Source organism: Macaca mulatta, chromosome 2 (genome assembly GCF_049350105.2).
Source record: "Macaca mulatta isolate MMU2019108-1 chromosome 2, T2T-MMU8v2.0, whole genome shotgun sequence".
Taxonomy (NCBI): Eukaryota; Metazoa; Chordata; class Mammalia; order Primates; family Cercopithecidae; genus Macaca; species Macaca mulatta.
In genome coordinates this window covers 91,379,509-91,395,290 of record NC_133407.1, presented here as the reverse complement: position 1 = coordinate 91,395,290, position 15,782 = coordinate 91,379,509, and the positions used below count along the sequence as shown (strand labels likewise).

General features: G+C 38.5%; 2 protein-coding genes across 4 annotated transcripts in view; one reads left to right on the top strand and one right to left on the bottom strand.

The window, feature by feature from the left end:
- Positions 1-5,652, top strand: part of GNB4 (G protein subunit beta 4) — a 55,283-nt gene extending 49,631 nt beyond the window's left edge. Inside the window, 1 exon segment of the mRNA NM_001261165.1 lies at positions 3,805-5,652. Within this exon segment, the coding sequence (NP_001248094.1) occupies positions 3,805-3,911 (107 nt within the window). The 3' untranslated portion in view covers positions 3,912-5,652.
- A 6,026-nt stretch (positions 5,653-11,678) lies between these two features.
- The window catches only part of MFN1 (mitofusin 1), a 45,442-nt gene continuing 41,338 nt past the window's right edge, over positions 11,679-15,782 (bottom strand). For 2 of the 3 annotated variants that reach the window (XM_015131552.3, XM_015131553.3), the window contains one exon: positions 11,679-14,309. In XM_015131552.3, coding sequence (XP_014987038.1) covers positions 14,231-14,309 — 79 coding nt within the window. In that variant the 3' untranslated portion in view covers positions 11,679-14,230. 3 annotated transcript variants of the gene reach the window in all.

Below are 15,782 nucleotides of genomic sequence, written 5' to 3'. Positions count from 1 at the left end.
TTTGTAATTTCTAGAGTTAATTTTTTGGTTTATAGTCTTAGTTTTGATGTGCTTCTCACTAATGAATCTTCACACTTTCTGCCACTTTTGATATGTCTTGGAGCAGATCCATTTTCATTGTGCTGGGTATTTAGTGTGCCTTTTTGATCTGGAAACTGATTACCTTATAGAATAGGGACACTTGGGGGTGGGGGCTTGTTGAATTTTATTTCTTCTCCATTATCATTATTCCCTTTTTCTAGATCTCCCATTATGTTGATAATGGGCTTCCTGGACTGATCCTTTGACTTCTTTTTTTTGTTTTTAAGAATTTTTTTTTTTTTGAAATGGAGTCTTGCTCTGTTGCCCAGGCTGGAGTGCAGTGGTGTGATCTTGGCTCACTGCAGCCTCTGCCTCCCAGGTTCCAGCAATTCTCCTGCCTCAGCCTCCCGAGTAGACTAGCTGGGATTACAAGCGCGCACCACCATGCCTGGCTAGTTTTTGTATTTTTAGTAGTGACGGGTTTCACCATGTTGGCCAGGCTGGTCTTGAACTCCTGACCTCAGGTGATCTGCCCGCCTCAGCCTCCCAAAGTGCTGGGATTACAGGCATGAGCCACTGTGCCTGGCCTGACTTTTTAATTGTATTTTTTTTATTTTCCATCTTTTTTGCTTTATCTTCTGGAAGGAAACCTCACCTCGGGTTTCAACCCTTCTGTTAAGTTTTGGTTTTCATTTTCACTGCCATCTTTTTAACTTAAGAGCTAGTTTGTTCTGGGTTTTTCTTTTTTCTTTTTTTTTTTTTTTTTTTTTTGGTGGCACCCATTCTTTTATATTGCAGGATCTGGCCGGCAGCCCGCAATGTAACGGGGCTCTCTCTTTGTTCCCAGGCGGATCGGCAGGTCGAGAAATAATAGGCACACACAAGATAGTGAAAGCTGGGTCTGGGGGATCACCGCCTTCCGGTCCCGCGGTGCCAACAATGCACTGGATATACCAGCATTTTATTATTAAGTTTAGTGAGGGCAGGGGTAGGTTAGTGAGGGATTTAGGGTCATTTGATGATGGTGAGATGGTCACATGGGGATGAAGTAGTTCTTTAACATAACATCTGTATGCAGAAGTACAGTATTCAGAGATAATTTACAATATAGTGTGTGCATCAGTAATTTCTAACAGAGCCTTAAAACAGAAAGTCTTTCCATAACCTATGATTAGCAAGATATTAATCAGCAGTAACAGTTACAGCAAAAGCTGGTTACAAACAATCCATAGAAAGAAGACGTGAAGCTAGACAACCGGGTAGACCAGAAATTCCCAGAAGGGAGTATGCCTTAACCCTAAAGAGGCCTAGAAGAACCATGGCAAGATGAGGGCGTTCATAGCCCTATCTTATCTGTATGGACAGGTGCTCCCCATGCGTCCGTTTATAGGCTCTCCACGAGGGTCGCATTCCATTCCCAGAGCTATGAACATCTGCTTTTCTGGGATAGGAATCTTGGTGATGTGAAACCTCCCTGACTGCACGTCCATTCATAGGCTCTCTGCAGGGGGAAGCACATCACGTGCTGTTGGCTCATTCTGGCAGTCCCACCTGGCATTGTCTTTACACAATCCTGCGTGCAATTTTGTATTTACAATAATCACAGGAGCATTTCATCTTTTTATTCTGTAGCAATAGTTTCAGGGGGTCTCCCTACACTTTTATTCATAAATGAAGTCTTGTGTTTCTCTGAGCTTATTAGTGAAAAAAATTTTTTTCAAGTTTCTTCTTCAAGCATAGCTTTTGTGTTGCCAAGTTTTTTTCGTTTTTTTTTTCTTCATTTTTGGGGTTTCCTGTCCTTATTTTTAGAGTATTTCCTTAAAAGTGCTAGCTCTTATTCATACTTAAGAGTGAGGCACTAAAACCATTTGAAGCTCTGAGCACATGGCTGGCGTGCTGACTCTAGGCCTCCCTGAAGGGTGATCTGGCTGGCCATTAACTGAGGAAGCTCTCCTGTGTCTGCCTATCTGCCTTTCTGCCTTTCTTCCTTTTTTCCATCTTCCACTTTCCTCCATGAAGTGTATAAACTGGCTGCCAGTTTGGGGGCTGATTTCTAGAGAAAACCTGAGGGGCCACAGCATTTAGCTAGTAAACTTCCGTTATTCCCCATTTCAGCAGTTTACCAATCTCATCTGGGTCTGTTTTCTTCCAGTCAGGAGACCCTGTTTTACCCTTTCCACTAAGTGAGTCTCTAGTCTTATGCCACAGCACAGGATGATCCGTCACCTGACTCTGCAGAGTGGAGGAAGAGGACACCTGGGGGGTCTTACTGATTGATGAACACTTTCCAGTCAATCTTATTTTTCTCTGCCTTTGCCCCTACCTGTTCCAGAGATACCTGTTTCCACCTAGTAGGGATGCTTTTGGAGAATCTGCAGTGTAATTTTGTTACTTGGCTTACTATATTATTCATTTTGAACTCACTATTTTGGTGTTCATTAACACAGTTGCCACCATCCAGCTTACAAAAGTTGGTTGCCATTGCCTGCTCTCATTTCACTGTCCTTGTGGATTTATGTCCTTACCCTTTTAACCCCCCTATGCAGTTGTTGGGGTTCCTGAGGTAACAGAGGCAGTGTAAGTTTTTTCCAGGAATAATTTTTTACAACCTCTTTTAAGAGGCTGCATGGTTTGCAGTTTTATACTTTGCAAGTAGATTCCTGGAAGTATTCTGTTGCTTAAAGCCAATTACTTTGTAAAGATATTTGGTGTTTTGCCTGGATTGAAACAATTCGTATCCATAACAAAATAAAAATGTGCTTGTTGTCCACACTTACATGCTTGCGTTTTAGTTTTGCTTTACTTACAAGCTGGTTTCAAGTTGGCTCAACTGGAACTTTGAACTTAAAATTGGATCCTGACTTGGGAATTGCTAATTCATTTCCCTGTCCAATGTGACTTAAAGTATTTACCCACAATGTTCATATTTTTTTGTTATTTCAACTCATAATGGTAAATTTTCCCATTGCCAAACATGGCCATTACGGGAGATACTATAGAGAATATTTAGAGTTAGACAAGATGAACTTCTTTTCCTGAGATGATTGATCGAAAATGATATACTTACGAATATAGGGGGATAATGTAAATTCAAACATAGTGTATTTTAAAAAATTTTTGAGCATTTGATATATTCTGATTTTTCTTATTAATCTTATTGTATTTCTTGTTTTCCTCCCAAATATTGGAAATACATCAAGTGAGTTTAATATGTGAAAGAAATGAAAACTAGATGAGTTTCATGGTTTCAGAAGGTTATGACCAATAACATTCCAGAGTTTGGTGATTAGCATAAGAAAGTAAATAAATTATGTTGGTATTTTTGGAAGCAGTGATGTAAGGCAGCTTTATTCTTATGTTTTTATTGTTCCTGTGGTGAAGGACCACTTCAGTGAACTTCATTGAAAATCTTGTTTTTGTTGAAAATAGCATAGCTCAGTAGCAAAATTTGGAATATCATGAACTTATTAAAGATGTGGAATAATTGTCTGCATATGTTTTCCTAGATAAGTTGAATTATAAAATGATTTTTCAAAAAATAAAACCACAAATTGAGGCACATGTCAAAATTCAAATAATCCAAATTTATAAATACATCCAGCTTACTTCTAACCTGTCTTCTTACTCAGAGAAATTTGTTTTCTTTTAAAGTATTATCATTTTTTAACTGATGAGCTTTCAGACTGGACTGATAGTTTTTAAGTACCCTTTTAAATCTCTGCATATACTTGTTTAATTCTAAAACTCTACAATTGCTAATTTTTTACTGAATTTTTTTTTCAGGTGTCCTTGCTGGTCATGACAACCGTGTGAGCTGCTTAGGTGTAACTGATGATGGCATGGCTGTGGCAACAGGCTCTTGGGACAGTTTCCTTAGAATCTGGAATTAACAGTGTCATACATGTTCTTTGTTCTCCATTGATATATCTGGAGAAATCAATGCTACAGCCTATAGCTGTGAAAAAATTCTACCTTATATTTGCAGGTGAAGATTTTTCTATGAGATTATATACAAAAACAAGCTTTCAGTATACTACCAAAAAAAAGTCGGGGGAAAAAGGCAAAGGCGCCTTCTGAGATCAAAAGGACCAGTGTATTAATTTGAGGAGTTGGGTTAATTTAACCTTAATGAATTGTTGTGTGTACTCAAGAGTCTATTTTCTTTGTGTAGAACATAATGTACACATTATAGCAGGTCGCCATTGTGTTTGCATTTTTTAAGAAGTACATTTTTAACTTTGTATACACAAGAAATGTCACGTTTTTTAGTTTTGTAATGGAAGAACCAGGTACAGAAATAGACAGAAATGATACTGTGTGTATATTTATGTCTGAAGAAAGTCCCCTTGAATTCTGATATCTCTTTGAATCTAAGAGATCCTGATGGCTTCATGTTTAAGAGCATTGACAAGAGGGGCACCTCTAAGGGGAGTCCTTCGTTTCTCATGCATCATTTGCCATATACTATTAATCTAAGTGCTCGCTTTCAGTCCTTTGAGGGGACAGATAATCTGAAGGCCAGAGATTAGAGATTTCACTGATATTTTGGACATACATAAGAAACTTCTTTAGAATTTATTAATAAAAAGTAGATAATAGCATATAAATGGTTCTTCACATTTTAAAAGCCTGGTTATGATCTGGTTATGATTTAGTACCCCCCTAAATGGCTGAACTTTCCTATTCATTTCATATTTGGAACTAAGTTTGTAGTGTATATTCATCTTTCAGAAGTTTGGTAAACATTGGGATTGTCCCTGCATCTGAACATCTTTCCCAGTGCTATCAGTATACATTTAGAGAGGAAATGCAGTGTGGCAGTGTTACATTTGGAGAGAAGTGTGAAATCTAACCAATCACTAAGACATATTTGTTGTAATATGGTGGTTTATTTCACGTTTGCATACTATAAAATCTGAATCGATGTGAAATATCTGTGCCTTTACATTTCTTAAAATGAAACCCTTAAGCTTTTTGTTCTGTTTTGCAATATTTTGTAATATTCCCTTCCTTAGCACAAAATACTGGTTTCTAAGTGGTTTTGCTTCAAAGGATATCTAGATCTAAGTGATTCCACGTAAAGCCAAAATAAAAATTCCTAAAGCAGTTCTTAAAGGAGTTAGAGATAAATAGTTCTTCTGTGGTATAATAATGTGTCTATTACTAGAATGTCCCCCACCACCAAGTTAAAGATACTTTTCCTGTTGGATTTTCTTTTACAAATAAGTCGGAATGATTTATAATAGAAGATTGTTAGTCTTGCGTGATGGTTAAGTCTTGGATTATTCTGATATATAGACGTGCATTGTTTTGTAACTTAGTTACTTTTCAGATAGGTCTGTGTTAACTTTTGAACATGTGTAACCTTAACCTAAATACTCCCAAATTTTACCTCTGAATTTTTGTTTATATTGTGAATGTGCTAATATATGCATCAACTGTAAAGACATCAGTATCAGTTTTGTTTATTAAAATCAGTTGACAATTAGAAGAATAATAAAATAGATAAAGGCAAATTAAGATATAGGACCAAAACAGAATATCGTAGATGGCAGTTATGAATGTATATTTATATTTTGGTTAAGATTTCTATTAACTTTTTGGCTGGGTGCAGTGGCTCACACCTGTAATCCCAGCACTTTGGGAGGCCAAGGTGGGCGGATCACTTGAGGTCAGGAGTTCACGACCAGCCTAGCCAACATGGTGAAACCCCATCTCTTCTAAAAATACAAAAATTAGCTGGGTGTGGTGGCACATTCCTGTAATCCCACCTACTTGGGAGGCTGAGGCAGGAGAATCGCCTGAACTCAGGAGGCAGAGGTTGCAGTGAGCCGAGATTGTGCCACGGTACTCCAGCCTAGACGACAGAGTGAGACTCCGTCTCAAATTTAAAAAATAAAATAAAAAATTTAAAAAATTATATGAACTTTTGCTATTAATGCTATGAATGTTTATTTGTAGGCTGTTTATATCACTTCATAAAGAACAGCTCTTTAAGAAAAGAATAAAGGAATGTATTCATTTCCGGAAAAAGAGGGTTGGGGAAAGTTCGCCATGTAGGTTAGTCAGAAATTTATTCTGAAGTCCTGTTCAAGAAAGCAATTGTATTATGCATAAAAATAACCTTAAATGTATGAGAGAGAATCTCCTCTACTTAAAAGTTAAAGTAGTCAGAGGCATACAGACCACAGGAATTATATGGCCTTAACATATTTCAAAATGACATTTATTTTAATGTTCTTAAAGTTTATGAAGAGGAGTTTAAAGCAATTCCCATAATTAAACATTTATTCGGCGACTAAAAACTATTTAACACTTGTGGTTAATTATACACATAAACAAATGGCCACAGAGTAGCTTCACTACCACAGTTACCTTCCTGGTTACACCTTTGCTTTCTAATATTAGAGTCTCCAGTTGCTAAGTATATTTGTTTACTTGCAGTTTAAGTTGAGCTGATTATTTGTTTAATTCTGTTACTGTTCCTGAATTCAATGAGTATATAATTTGTAGAGATGTTGAATATTTTTTATCTTACTTTTTAAGGCTGAAAAATCTGGCTGGATTTAGTTTTAAAAAATATGCATCATCCAGAATATTGCAGTTAATGTTCCTTTTTTTTTTTTTTTTTTAAGACAGAATCTCTGTCACCCAGGCTGGCATGTGCAGAGGCACGATCTTGGCTCATTGCAACCTCAACCTCTGCCTCCCGGGTTCAAGTGATTCTTGTGCCCCAGCCTCCCAAGTAGCTGGGACTATAGGCATATGCCACCATGCCTGGCTAATTTTTGTATTTTTAGTAGAGACGGGGTTTCGCCATCTTGGCCAGTCTGATCTCCTACTCCTGGCCTCAAGTGATCCACTGGCCTCAGCCTCCCAAAGTGCTAGGATTACAGACGTGAGTCACCGTGCCCAGCCAGGTTTCCTTCTTTACTTTCTAGGAAACATTTAAACATAATGTGCCTCAGAAGGTTAATTTGTCGACTCTGTAGCATGTCAAGAAGAGTAATTTTTTGAGATCTGGCAAGAATGTTTTAGAGATACATATTCTTTTCTAAATATGTGATCACCCTGTGGTGTTTAGCATATCATCCCAAAAACCTGCTTAAGAGCAGTTCTTGGCCAGGCACAGTGGCTCATGCCTGTAATCCCAGAACTTTGGGAGACTGAGGCAGGTGGATCACGAGGTCAGGAGTTCAAGACCAGCCTGGGCAAGATGGTGAAGCCCCGTCTCTACTAAAAATACAAAAATGAGCCAGGTGTGGTGGCAGGTGCCTGTCATCTCAGCTACTCATGAGGCTGAGGCAGAGAATTGCTTGAACCCGGGAGGCGGAGGTTGCAGTGAGCTGAGATCACGTCACTGCACTCCAGCCTGGGCGACAGAGCAAGACTCCGTCTCAAAAAAATAAATAAATAAATAAAATAAAAAGCAGTTTTTGCTATCAGCAAGGATGTCTCCTTCACTTTAATGGACAGGCCTCATTTTTGGCAGCTATACTGTTTGAGATTTAGACTGAATATCCAGGATTCCTCCCTAGCTCAAGTTTTTACTTGTGATTACACATACCACATTGAATTGCATCTTCAGAGGCAAAGATTTGGGCTTCATATCTCATCAGCAAAAGGGCCTGTTCAGCAATTCCCTTCATTTTAGACTCATATGACCTCAGAGATTGCATGATAATAGTAAACTAGTCTCCTGGAAATAATGGATGTAGGTGCTTCTAGAATATGTTACAGAATTTCAAACTTAACCTATTAATAAATGGATCTTGACTTAAGGTGACAAAGTGAAACTTTTATTATTGCCTAAAAATGCTGTGCCAGTATTGTATAACTGAGCTCCTCCAATACTCTTGGTATTTTGGATTTAATAATAGTTTAAGACCTTAAGCATTTTCAATGTGAACATGTTCAGGGAAATATGCTTTGATGTAAATGTCTCAGATCTAAGTTGTAACACAATGAATACTTGTGGCTTATTCTTGGTTTAACTTAGGAAAACTGGTTAAACAATCCCCCATTTGGGCCTGTCATCATTTTAATAGTGAAGATGTTCTTTCTAAAATCTTCAGGGTCTGAGTCAGGCTGAATTTTTTTTTTTTAATTAAATATTATGTTCAGATTCTTTCCTTTCTGCCATTGTGAAAAAGCAAAATTTTAAATAATTCCTTCTGTTAGAATTTTTAAAAATATCCAGGTTGGACTATCTTATGGGTTGCACAATGAATTTATATTTTAAATTAGATTAAGTAGAATGTGAAGTACATTTCAGATTTACTAGTTTTCTTTCCATTGTTCATTTTGGGTTGCCTCAGATTCAGTGTATATTTTAAAATATTGGTTACATAATAGGTACTCAGTGAAATGGTTTATAGAATATCTAAGCTAGCACTTTATTTTTAAAAAGTAACTTATTAATCACACATTGATGGTACACCTTGTATTTAGCAAATGTTTGCATGTCGATAAAATCTCCTATGTCTTCTTTAAATCCAGTTACTGATTTTGTAAAATACAGTTGTGATAAAGCAGCATTACGGGGGGGGGGGAAAAAAGCTATGTTCCAACTGGTGTTAAATGTATTCAACAAAATCTTACATCGTACAGTATTTCTTAATTAATAGAACTTCAGTGATATACTTGGTAGATATCTCAAGCCTTTTGTCTTTTACACAATGGTGCTTTATCCTATTGTTTTCTTTTCAAAGAAGCATCTGAACACTTGCATTTCTATTTTCCTATCCAAAGGCATTCACATGTAAGTGTGTTTTTAAAGTTGATTAAAATTATTTTCCTGTTAAAGCATTCTGAAAATGTTTGTCTTTACCTAGAATGATTTGTACACACTTGTGGTCAATTGAACATGAATGTCAGTAGTAGTCTAATTATGGGAAGGGTAAACATGTTAGATTAAGGCTCTTAAAGCTCTAAACCATATAAACTATGGACTTGTATCATGATTTAACTGTTCTTAGATCTTTCTTACACAGTGATTCATTCCTCTATTTGTACAGTGGCTTTATGAAATGATGTGAATTGATCCTGTAATCAATAAAGTGCTTTTAACCAGATTTCATTGTATCTTTTTTTTTATGCCGCACCTTTTTTTTTTTTTTTTTTTTTTTTTTGAGTGTTACTGTTGCCCAGGCTGGAGTGCAGTGGTGTGATCATGGTTTACTGCAACCTCAGCCTCCCGTGCTCAAACGATCATCCTACCTCAGCTTCCTGAGTAGGATCGGACTATGGGTACATGCCACTATGCCCAATTAATTTTTATATTTTTTATGGAGACAGGGTCTGTGTTGCCCAGGGTGGTCTTGAACTCCTGGGCTCAAGAGATCTGCCTGCCCCAGCCTCTTAAAGTGCTGGGATTACAGGCATGAACTACCATGCCCAGCCAATTTTTTATAAAGTTTTTATTGAAACAGAGGTCTTGCTTTGTTGCCCAGGCATGTCTTGAACTGCTGACTTTAAGGGACCGTCCCACCTTGATCTCTCAGACTGCTGGGATTGCAGGCTTGAGCCAACAAGCCTGGCCTCTATAATTTTTAAATAAGCAATTCTGCTTATGGTGTTGATAAATTATCTTTACTAGTTTCTTTCACCACCACACCCTTGGGGGAGGATGAATGTGGAAATTGAAGATGTTATATAATTATTTACAGATTATCTTAAATTTACTTCAAAATGTGGGAGATAAAACAACTTTAGCCATGGGTTGGAAATTCCTGAAGCTGCACAATGGGGTCATGAAGGTTTACTATGCTCTCCTGGTTATTTCTGTCCTTGATTAATATTATTCTATAATAAAATGTTTCTTTCCCTTATGAGTCCATGCAGGGGTACACAGCACTATAGGTTGAAGCAGAGGGCAAGAATTAATTGCCCTTTGACACTCTGAATATTAGTTCTATTGTCCAGTGAAGCATACTAAGTACCTGTAAATTGTTATGTCTAAGGCAGAAAACTTGAAATGTGCTCCTCCAATGGTATTGTGTCCAGAATTGGTGGGTTCTTGGTCTCGCTGACTTCAAGCATAAAGCCCCGGACCCTCACGGTGAGTGTTACAGTTCTTAAAGATGGTGTGTCTGGAGTTTGTTCCTTCAGATGTTCAGATGTGTCCGCAGTTTCTTCCTTCTGGTGGGTTGGTAGTCTCTCTGACTTCAGAAGTGAAGCCAAAGACCTTCGCGGTTTTGCGAAAAAACAAAGCCCCCACAGTGTGGAAAGGGACCCCAGCGGGTTGCCACTGCTGGCTCAGGCAGCCTGCTTTTATTCCCTTATCTGACCCCACCCACATCCTGCTGACTGGTCCATTTTACAGAGAGCTGATTGGGCCATTTTGACAGAGTGCTGATTGGTGTGTTTACAATCCCTGAGCTAGACACAGAGTACTGATTGGTGCATTTACAATCCTTTAGCTAGACACAGAGTGCTAGAGAGAAAAGTTCTCCACATCCCCACTAGGTTAGCTAGATACAGAATACTGATTGGTGTATTTACAAACCTTGAGCTAGACACAGGGTGCCGATTGGTGTATTTACAATCCCTTAGCTAGACACAAAGGTTCTCCAAGTCCCCACTAGACTCAGGAGCCCAGGTGGCTTCACCTAGTGGATCCTGCACTGGGGCTGCAGGTGGAGCTGCCCGCCAGTCCCGCTCCATGCGCCCACACTCCTCAGCCCCTGGGCGGTCGATGGGACTGGGTGCCACAGCACTGGGCAGCGCTCATCAGGGAGGCTCCGGCCGTGCAGGAGCCCAAGGCGGGTCGGGGAGGTTCGGGCATGGCGGGCTGCAGGTCCCAAGCCCTGCCCCATGGGGAGGCAGCTGAGGCCCAGCGAGAATTGGAGTGTAGCACTGGCGGGCCAGCACTGCTGGGGGACCCAGTGCACCCTCTGCAGCTGCTGGCCTGGGTGCTAAGCCCCTCACTGCCCGGGGCCAGCAGTGCTGGCCACTCACTCCGAGGGCGGGGCCCACCGAGCCCATGCCCACCCAGAATGCGCTGGCCCGCGACTGCTGCACGTAGCCCCGGTTCCTGCCCACGCCTCTCCCTCCACACCTCCCCGCAAGCAGAAGGAGCCGGTTCCAGCCTTGGCCAGCCCAGAGAGGGGCTCCCACAGTGCAGTGGCAGGCTGAAGGACTCCTCAAGTGCCGTCAGAGTGGACTCTGAGGCCGAGGAGGCACCGAGAGCGACGGCTGCTAGCATGTTGCCACCTCTCAGTATTGTATGACACATACTAATGAGTGGTGTATGTAACTTTGACTTACTCTTTTACTGTATTATACTAATGAGGTGATACCAAACCATTATGAGTTTTCAAGTTTAAGTACTTTCATATAAAGGTTACGGCCTTGAGCTTTGTAACCTAAATTAGCAGTGCGTGATCTTAGACATTGTTTTTCCATGTTGTAGTTGTTACCTAATCCCACTTTCTGTGGCCTGTACCATTTCTTGGGTTATAAATCAGCAATAAAAGCTAAACACCAAAATTAATTTGCATTAGTATACTGCATTCTAGTGTTAATTTGACCAGAAGAACTAAACAGTAATGCAGTCAAAAGAGGTCTCCTCAAGATAACTTACATATCTACCACAAAAGTAATTAAGAATGAAAGATTAAACCTCACTTACTACTAGTATAAATGCTACATTTGTCAACTATCAGGCAAACAGGTTTTATTTTCATCTTGCAACCTTGTATAGTGAAAAAAAAAATTTTTTAAAGATTATACAAAGTTTAATCCTGCAAACATACAAAGTAAACAAGTGTATGTGCAATAACATTGAAGTACATCACTCATAATCACATAATTTCTGTATAATTCATGGACTTGGTCATAGGTGCACATATTTCCAGGCATAAGAGTTGGCTTTCATTATTTTACTGTTTCATTTCCAACATTCATTATGTTTTCACAATTTATCAGATAGAACTACATAAAACAAGTGATGGAAAAGTTGCCATACCAAAGCTACTACACCAGTGGCCCCCAACTTTACTGTGCATCAGAAACACCTGGATGGCTTGTTAAACCATAGATTGCTGGACCCCAAACCTACTGTTTGACTCCATAGGTCTGGGTTCAGACCCAAGAATCCACACTTCTTGTAAGTTTGAAGGTGATTATAGCTGTGCGTGGTGGCTCACGCCTGTAATCCCAACACTTTGGGAGGCAGAGGTAAAAGGATCACTTGAGCCTGTGAGTTCAAGACCAGCCTGCACTACATGGGGAAACCTCGTCTCTACAAAAACTAGCCAGGCATGGTGGCGTGTGCCTGCAGTCCCAGCCACCCAGAAGGTGACGTGGGAGGATCACCTGAACCCGAGAGGTTGAGGCTGCAGTGAGACATGATCACGCCACTGCACTCCATCCTGGGTGAGAGACTGAGACCCTGTCTCAGAAAAAGAAAAAGAAGTAATGTTGATGATCCACGACCAAACTTTGAGAACCACTGTATTATACTAATGAGGTGATACCAAACCATTACGAGTTTTCAAGTTTAAGTACTTTCATATAAAGGTTACGGCCTTGAGCTTTGTAAACTAAATTAGCAGTGCGTGATCTTAGACATTGTTTTTCCATGTTGTAGTTGTTACCTAATCCCACTTTCTGTGACCTGTACCATTTCTTGGGTTATAAATCAGCAATAAAAGCTAAACACCAAAATTAATTTGCATTAGTATACTGCATTCTAGTGTTAATTTGCATAAAAATATATTTTTGAAAGGCTTCAATGGCCTAGTGTTATCTCCTAAGATATCTTGAAAAATAGAGTTGCACCTGCTGTAAAAAGGCTGAGTAGCATCTAGAAGCCTTAAAAGGCATAGAAAAGGAAGGATTGTGTATTCAAAGAAAAAAAGCCTTAAATTTTATCCCTCCCATGAAAAGGAAGCATAAACTACACGTGGCCAAATGTACTGTGTTCCCTGGGATTGTGCATTTCTAACAAGTGTCTAGGAGATATTGATCTGGTAGTCCTATATTTTGTCTAGCAAATTCCTAGAATGGTGTCATTTTTGTACATTTCCATTCCATCTGAGTTTCAATCAATTTTTTTTAACTTCAGAGATTTTAGTTGATTCATTAAAGAAGAAACTGGTGAGGCATTTCTACCAGCTCAAGGGAGAATTTTGTAAACGTTACATTTATTGATCAGAAATACTGAAATGAATGTGCAAATGGAGGCAAAACTGGCCTCTTCCACAGTGGGGAAGAAAGTCAACAGAACCTCTACTAGGCACAATTTACATGTGTACAGACTCAATCAGCTTTTAATATAGAAAGATATTTGAACCCAAAATCTTTCATTAAGGTAAAAAATACAGTAATAATTTTTGATGAAACCCTGGAAAATTCATACAAATAAAATTAAAAGCCTCCAATGGGGTAGAATCCAGCAATATCCTAGACAAATGCCTCCTGAAGAACAGCTTTTTTAAAACATCACTGTTATCATTCAAAATTCAGACCTCTCCTATCTTTGGCTATTTTTATCTCTTCAAACTTTACTCCTAAAATTGCGCTAGGAAAGCTTTCCTTATTGTAATCATAATTGGAGCAAAGCTGAAAATGTTTCTTTAGAAACATTTAAGGAAATACTTAGATACTTATAAGTGACCATAACAAGCTTTTTATCCTGTTTCACGTCAGTTTTAATGGGAATAAAAAGTAAAAACAGCACATTTATTAGTGGTTCACATAGCTGCCATGATGGCAAAGTGACTGTAACTTGCATAAATAATACACTCAAGGACATTCCACACTCCTTGGTGGTTCTAGCAATGCAATTTATTAAATAAAATTAAAAAGTGACTATTCCCATGAAAGAAAGCATCAAAAACTAGTTTTAAGAAGATGAAAGGCTCAATCTCTAACTCCTGGATGCCAGGAAGCAGAGTTTTTCAGAATCAAAAACAAATTAAGAGCTCACAGCCCCACCCCTCAGGGGTCACATAAGTTGGTACTGTTGCTTGTAACTAATTCATGATTTTAGCCCTTTCTTTACCCAAAATTAAAACTAAGGACATAACACTCTTCAAAAATACACATACCCTGAGATAGATCATTACCAGAATCTACACAGGGCTTTGCTATTTAGGTACAGTTAGTACAATTCATATTTAAAGTCATTTCATAAAAATAACAACTGTCCCAATCTTACAAGTTTCATTTCCTCCCATCATGGTCACCAAAGTAATCTCTATTGTTAGGATTCTTCATTGCTTGAAGGTAGAAACTGCTTAGCAAAATTCTCCAGCTCATTTTCAAGTTGAACAGCTTTATTTCTAATTAAAAAAAATAAAACACCAATCTAATTACCATAAAAGTCAAGGAGAAAAGTGTATTCCATCCATTATTAAAAGACAAAAACTTTAATAATAAACAACGAAGAGCATAACAGACAGTGGAATCACATCTTACACGGGAGTTATATCCTAAGTTACCTAGAGTCATGATTATGCTTGCAAATTCCCTTTAAATAATGCACAAAGTACAGAGTGTTTCTTACGGACATATAAGGAAACTAGCAGATGTTACAGCGGCAATGGCATACCAAAAATATTTCCTTTAAACACTAGATTCATCCTTGATGCAGCCAAATGCCCACAAGAGAGGAAAATTGGAACTAAAACTGTCAGAAAACCAGATTTGTTTCCCATTCTCATACTATGCCAGGGCACATATTTATTGCGTGGGCTCTCTCTCTCCATTATGGAGCAGGGAGGGTTCTTGTTTTACTTTATTCCTGCGTGCATATGCTTCAGGTCACACAAGTGAAGTGTACATCAGCTCTGAACTCTACTGTATATATTTCTTGAGGTAGCTCTCCTGCAGCGTTAGCACATTAAATTCTATTCAAATGGCTGAGCCTAATCTAGTAAAAAATGGAGATTCCAAATATTATGGTATTTGATTTTTTTAAACTTTTTTCTATTAGAAAAATTATTAGCAGACCAAAAATATTCACACTTATTCAAGCCAGTCTTTCCCAAATCAGAAAGCTACATGACTAATGCCAATAATCTATTTTATCATTTGTTTTATTATAACAAAATGAAATACTACTTAAAAACTTACCTAGGTATTTCTCTATCAAAAGCTGAATAAATCAAAACCAAAATTAACCACAAAAACTTACAGGGTTAAGTTTAAGGTTAAGACAAAAAACCAATTTCTACTGCAGTTTCACGAAATTTGAAAGGTATATTTGGGATGAGCTGACTTAAAATGGGAGCAATCGAATGCATACAATTCACATGGGTGGGTGAGGGTGGAAATATCTAAATGACAGGCAGTCATCTTTTCCAGAGATTTTGAAACTAAGGTGCAATGAACACGTGTGTTGGTCAGATGAAGACACTATGGATAATCACTACTATGGGTGTTTTAAGCACATGTCCAAAAATCCAGGTCACAAAGACAGTCCCTCCAATTTGTAAACACTGACTACTAAGCTATTCTTACACGGGCAATTTTGTGTAGTATGTGTCCTAGAAGTAACAGCAGGGACTAAATGAGGTTTAATCGTTCTTCCAAGACATTCTGACAAGCGAGCCTAATGGGTAAGCATAAGTAAGAAAGCTGAAAGTTAAGTTCTTAAGCACTGAGTAAGAATTCCCAACTACAGACCAAATGGTGACACTTTCAGTCTTGTCCCCAAAAGCAAATTTCATTAGACCCTAAATAATATATAATGAATCATATCAAACCAGAAATCCACATTTTATCAGGAAATCTTACTTTTGTTATGATTTAAG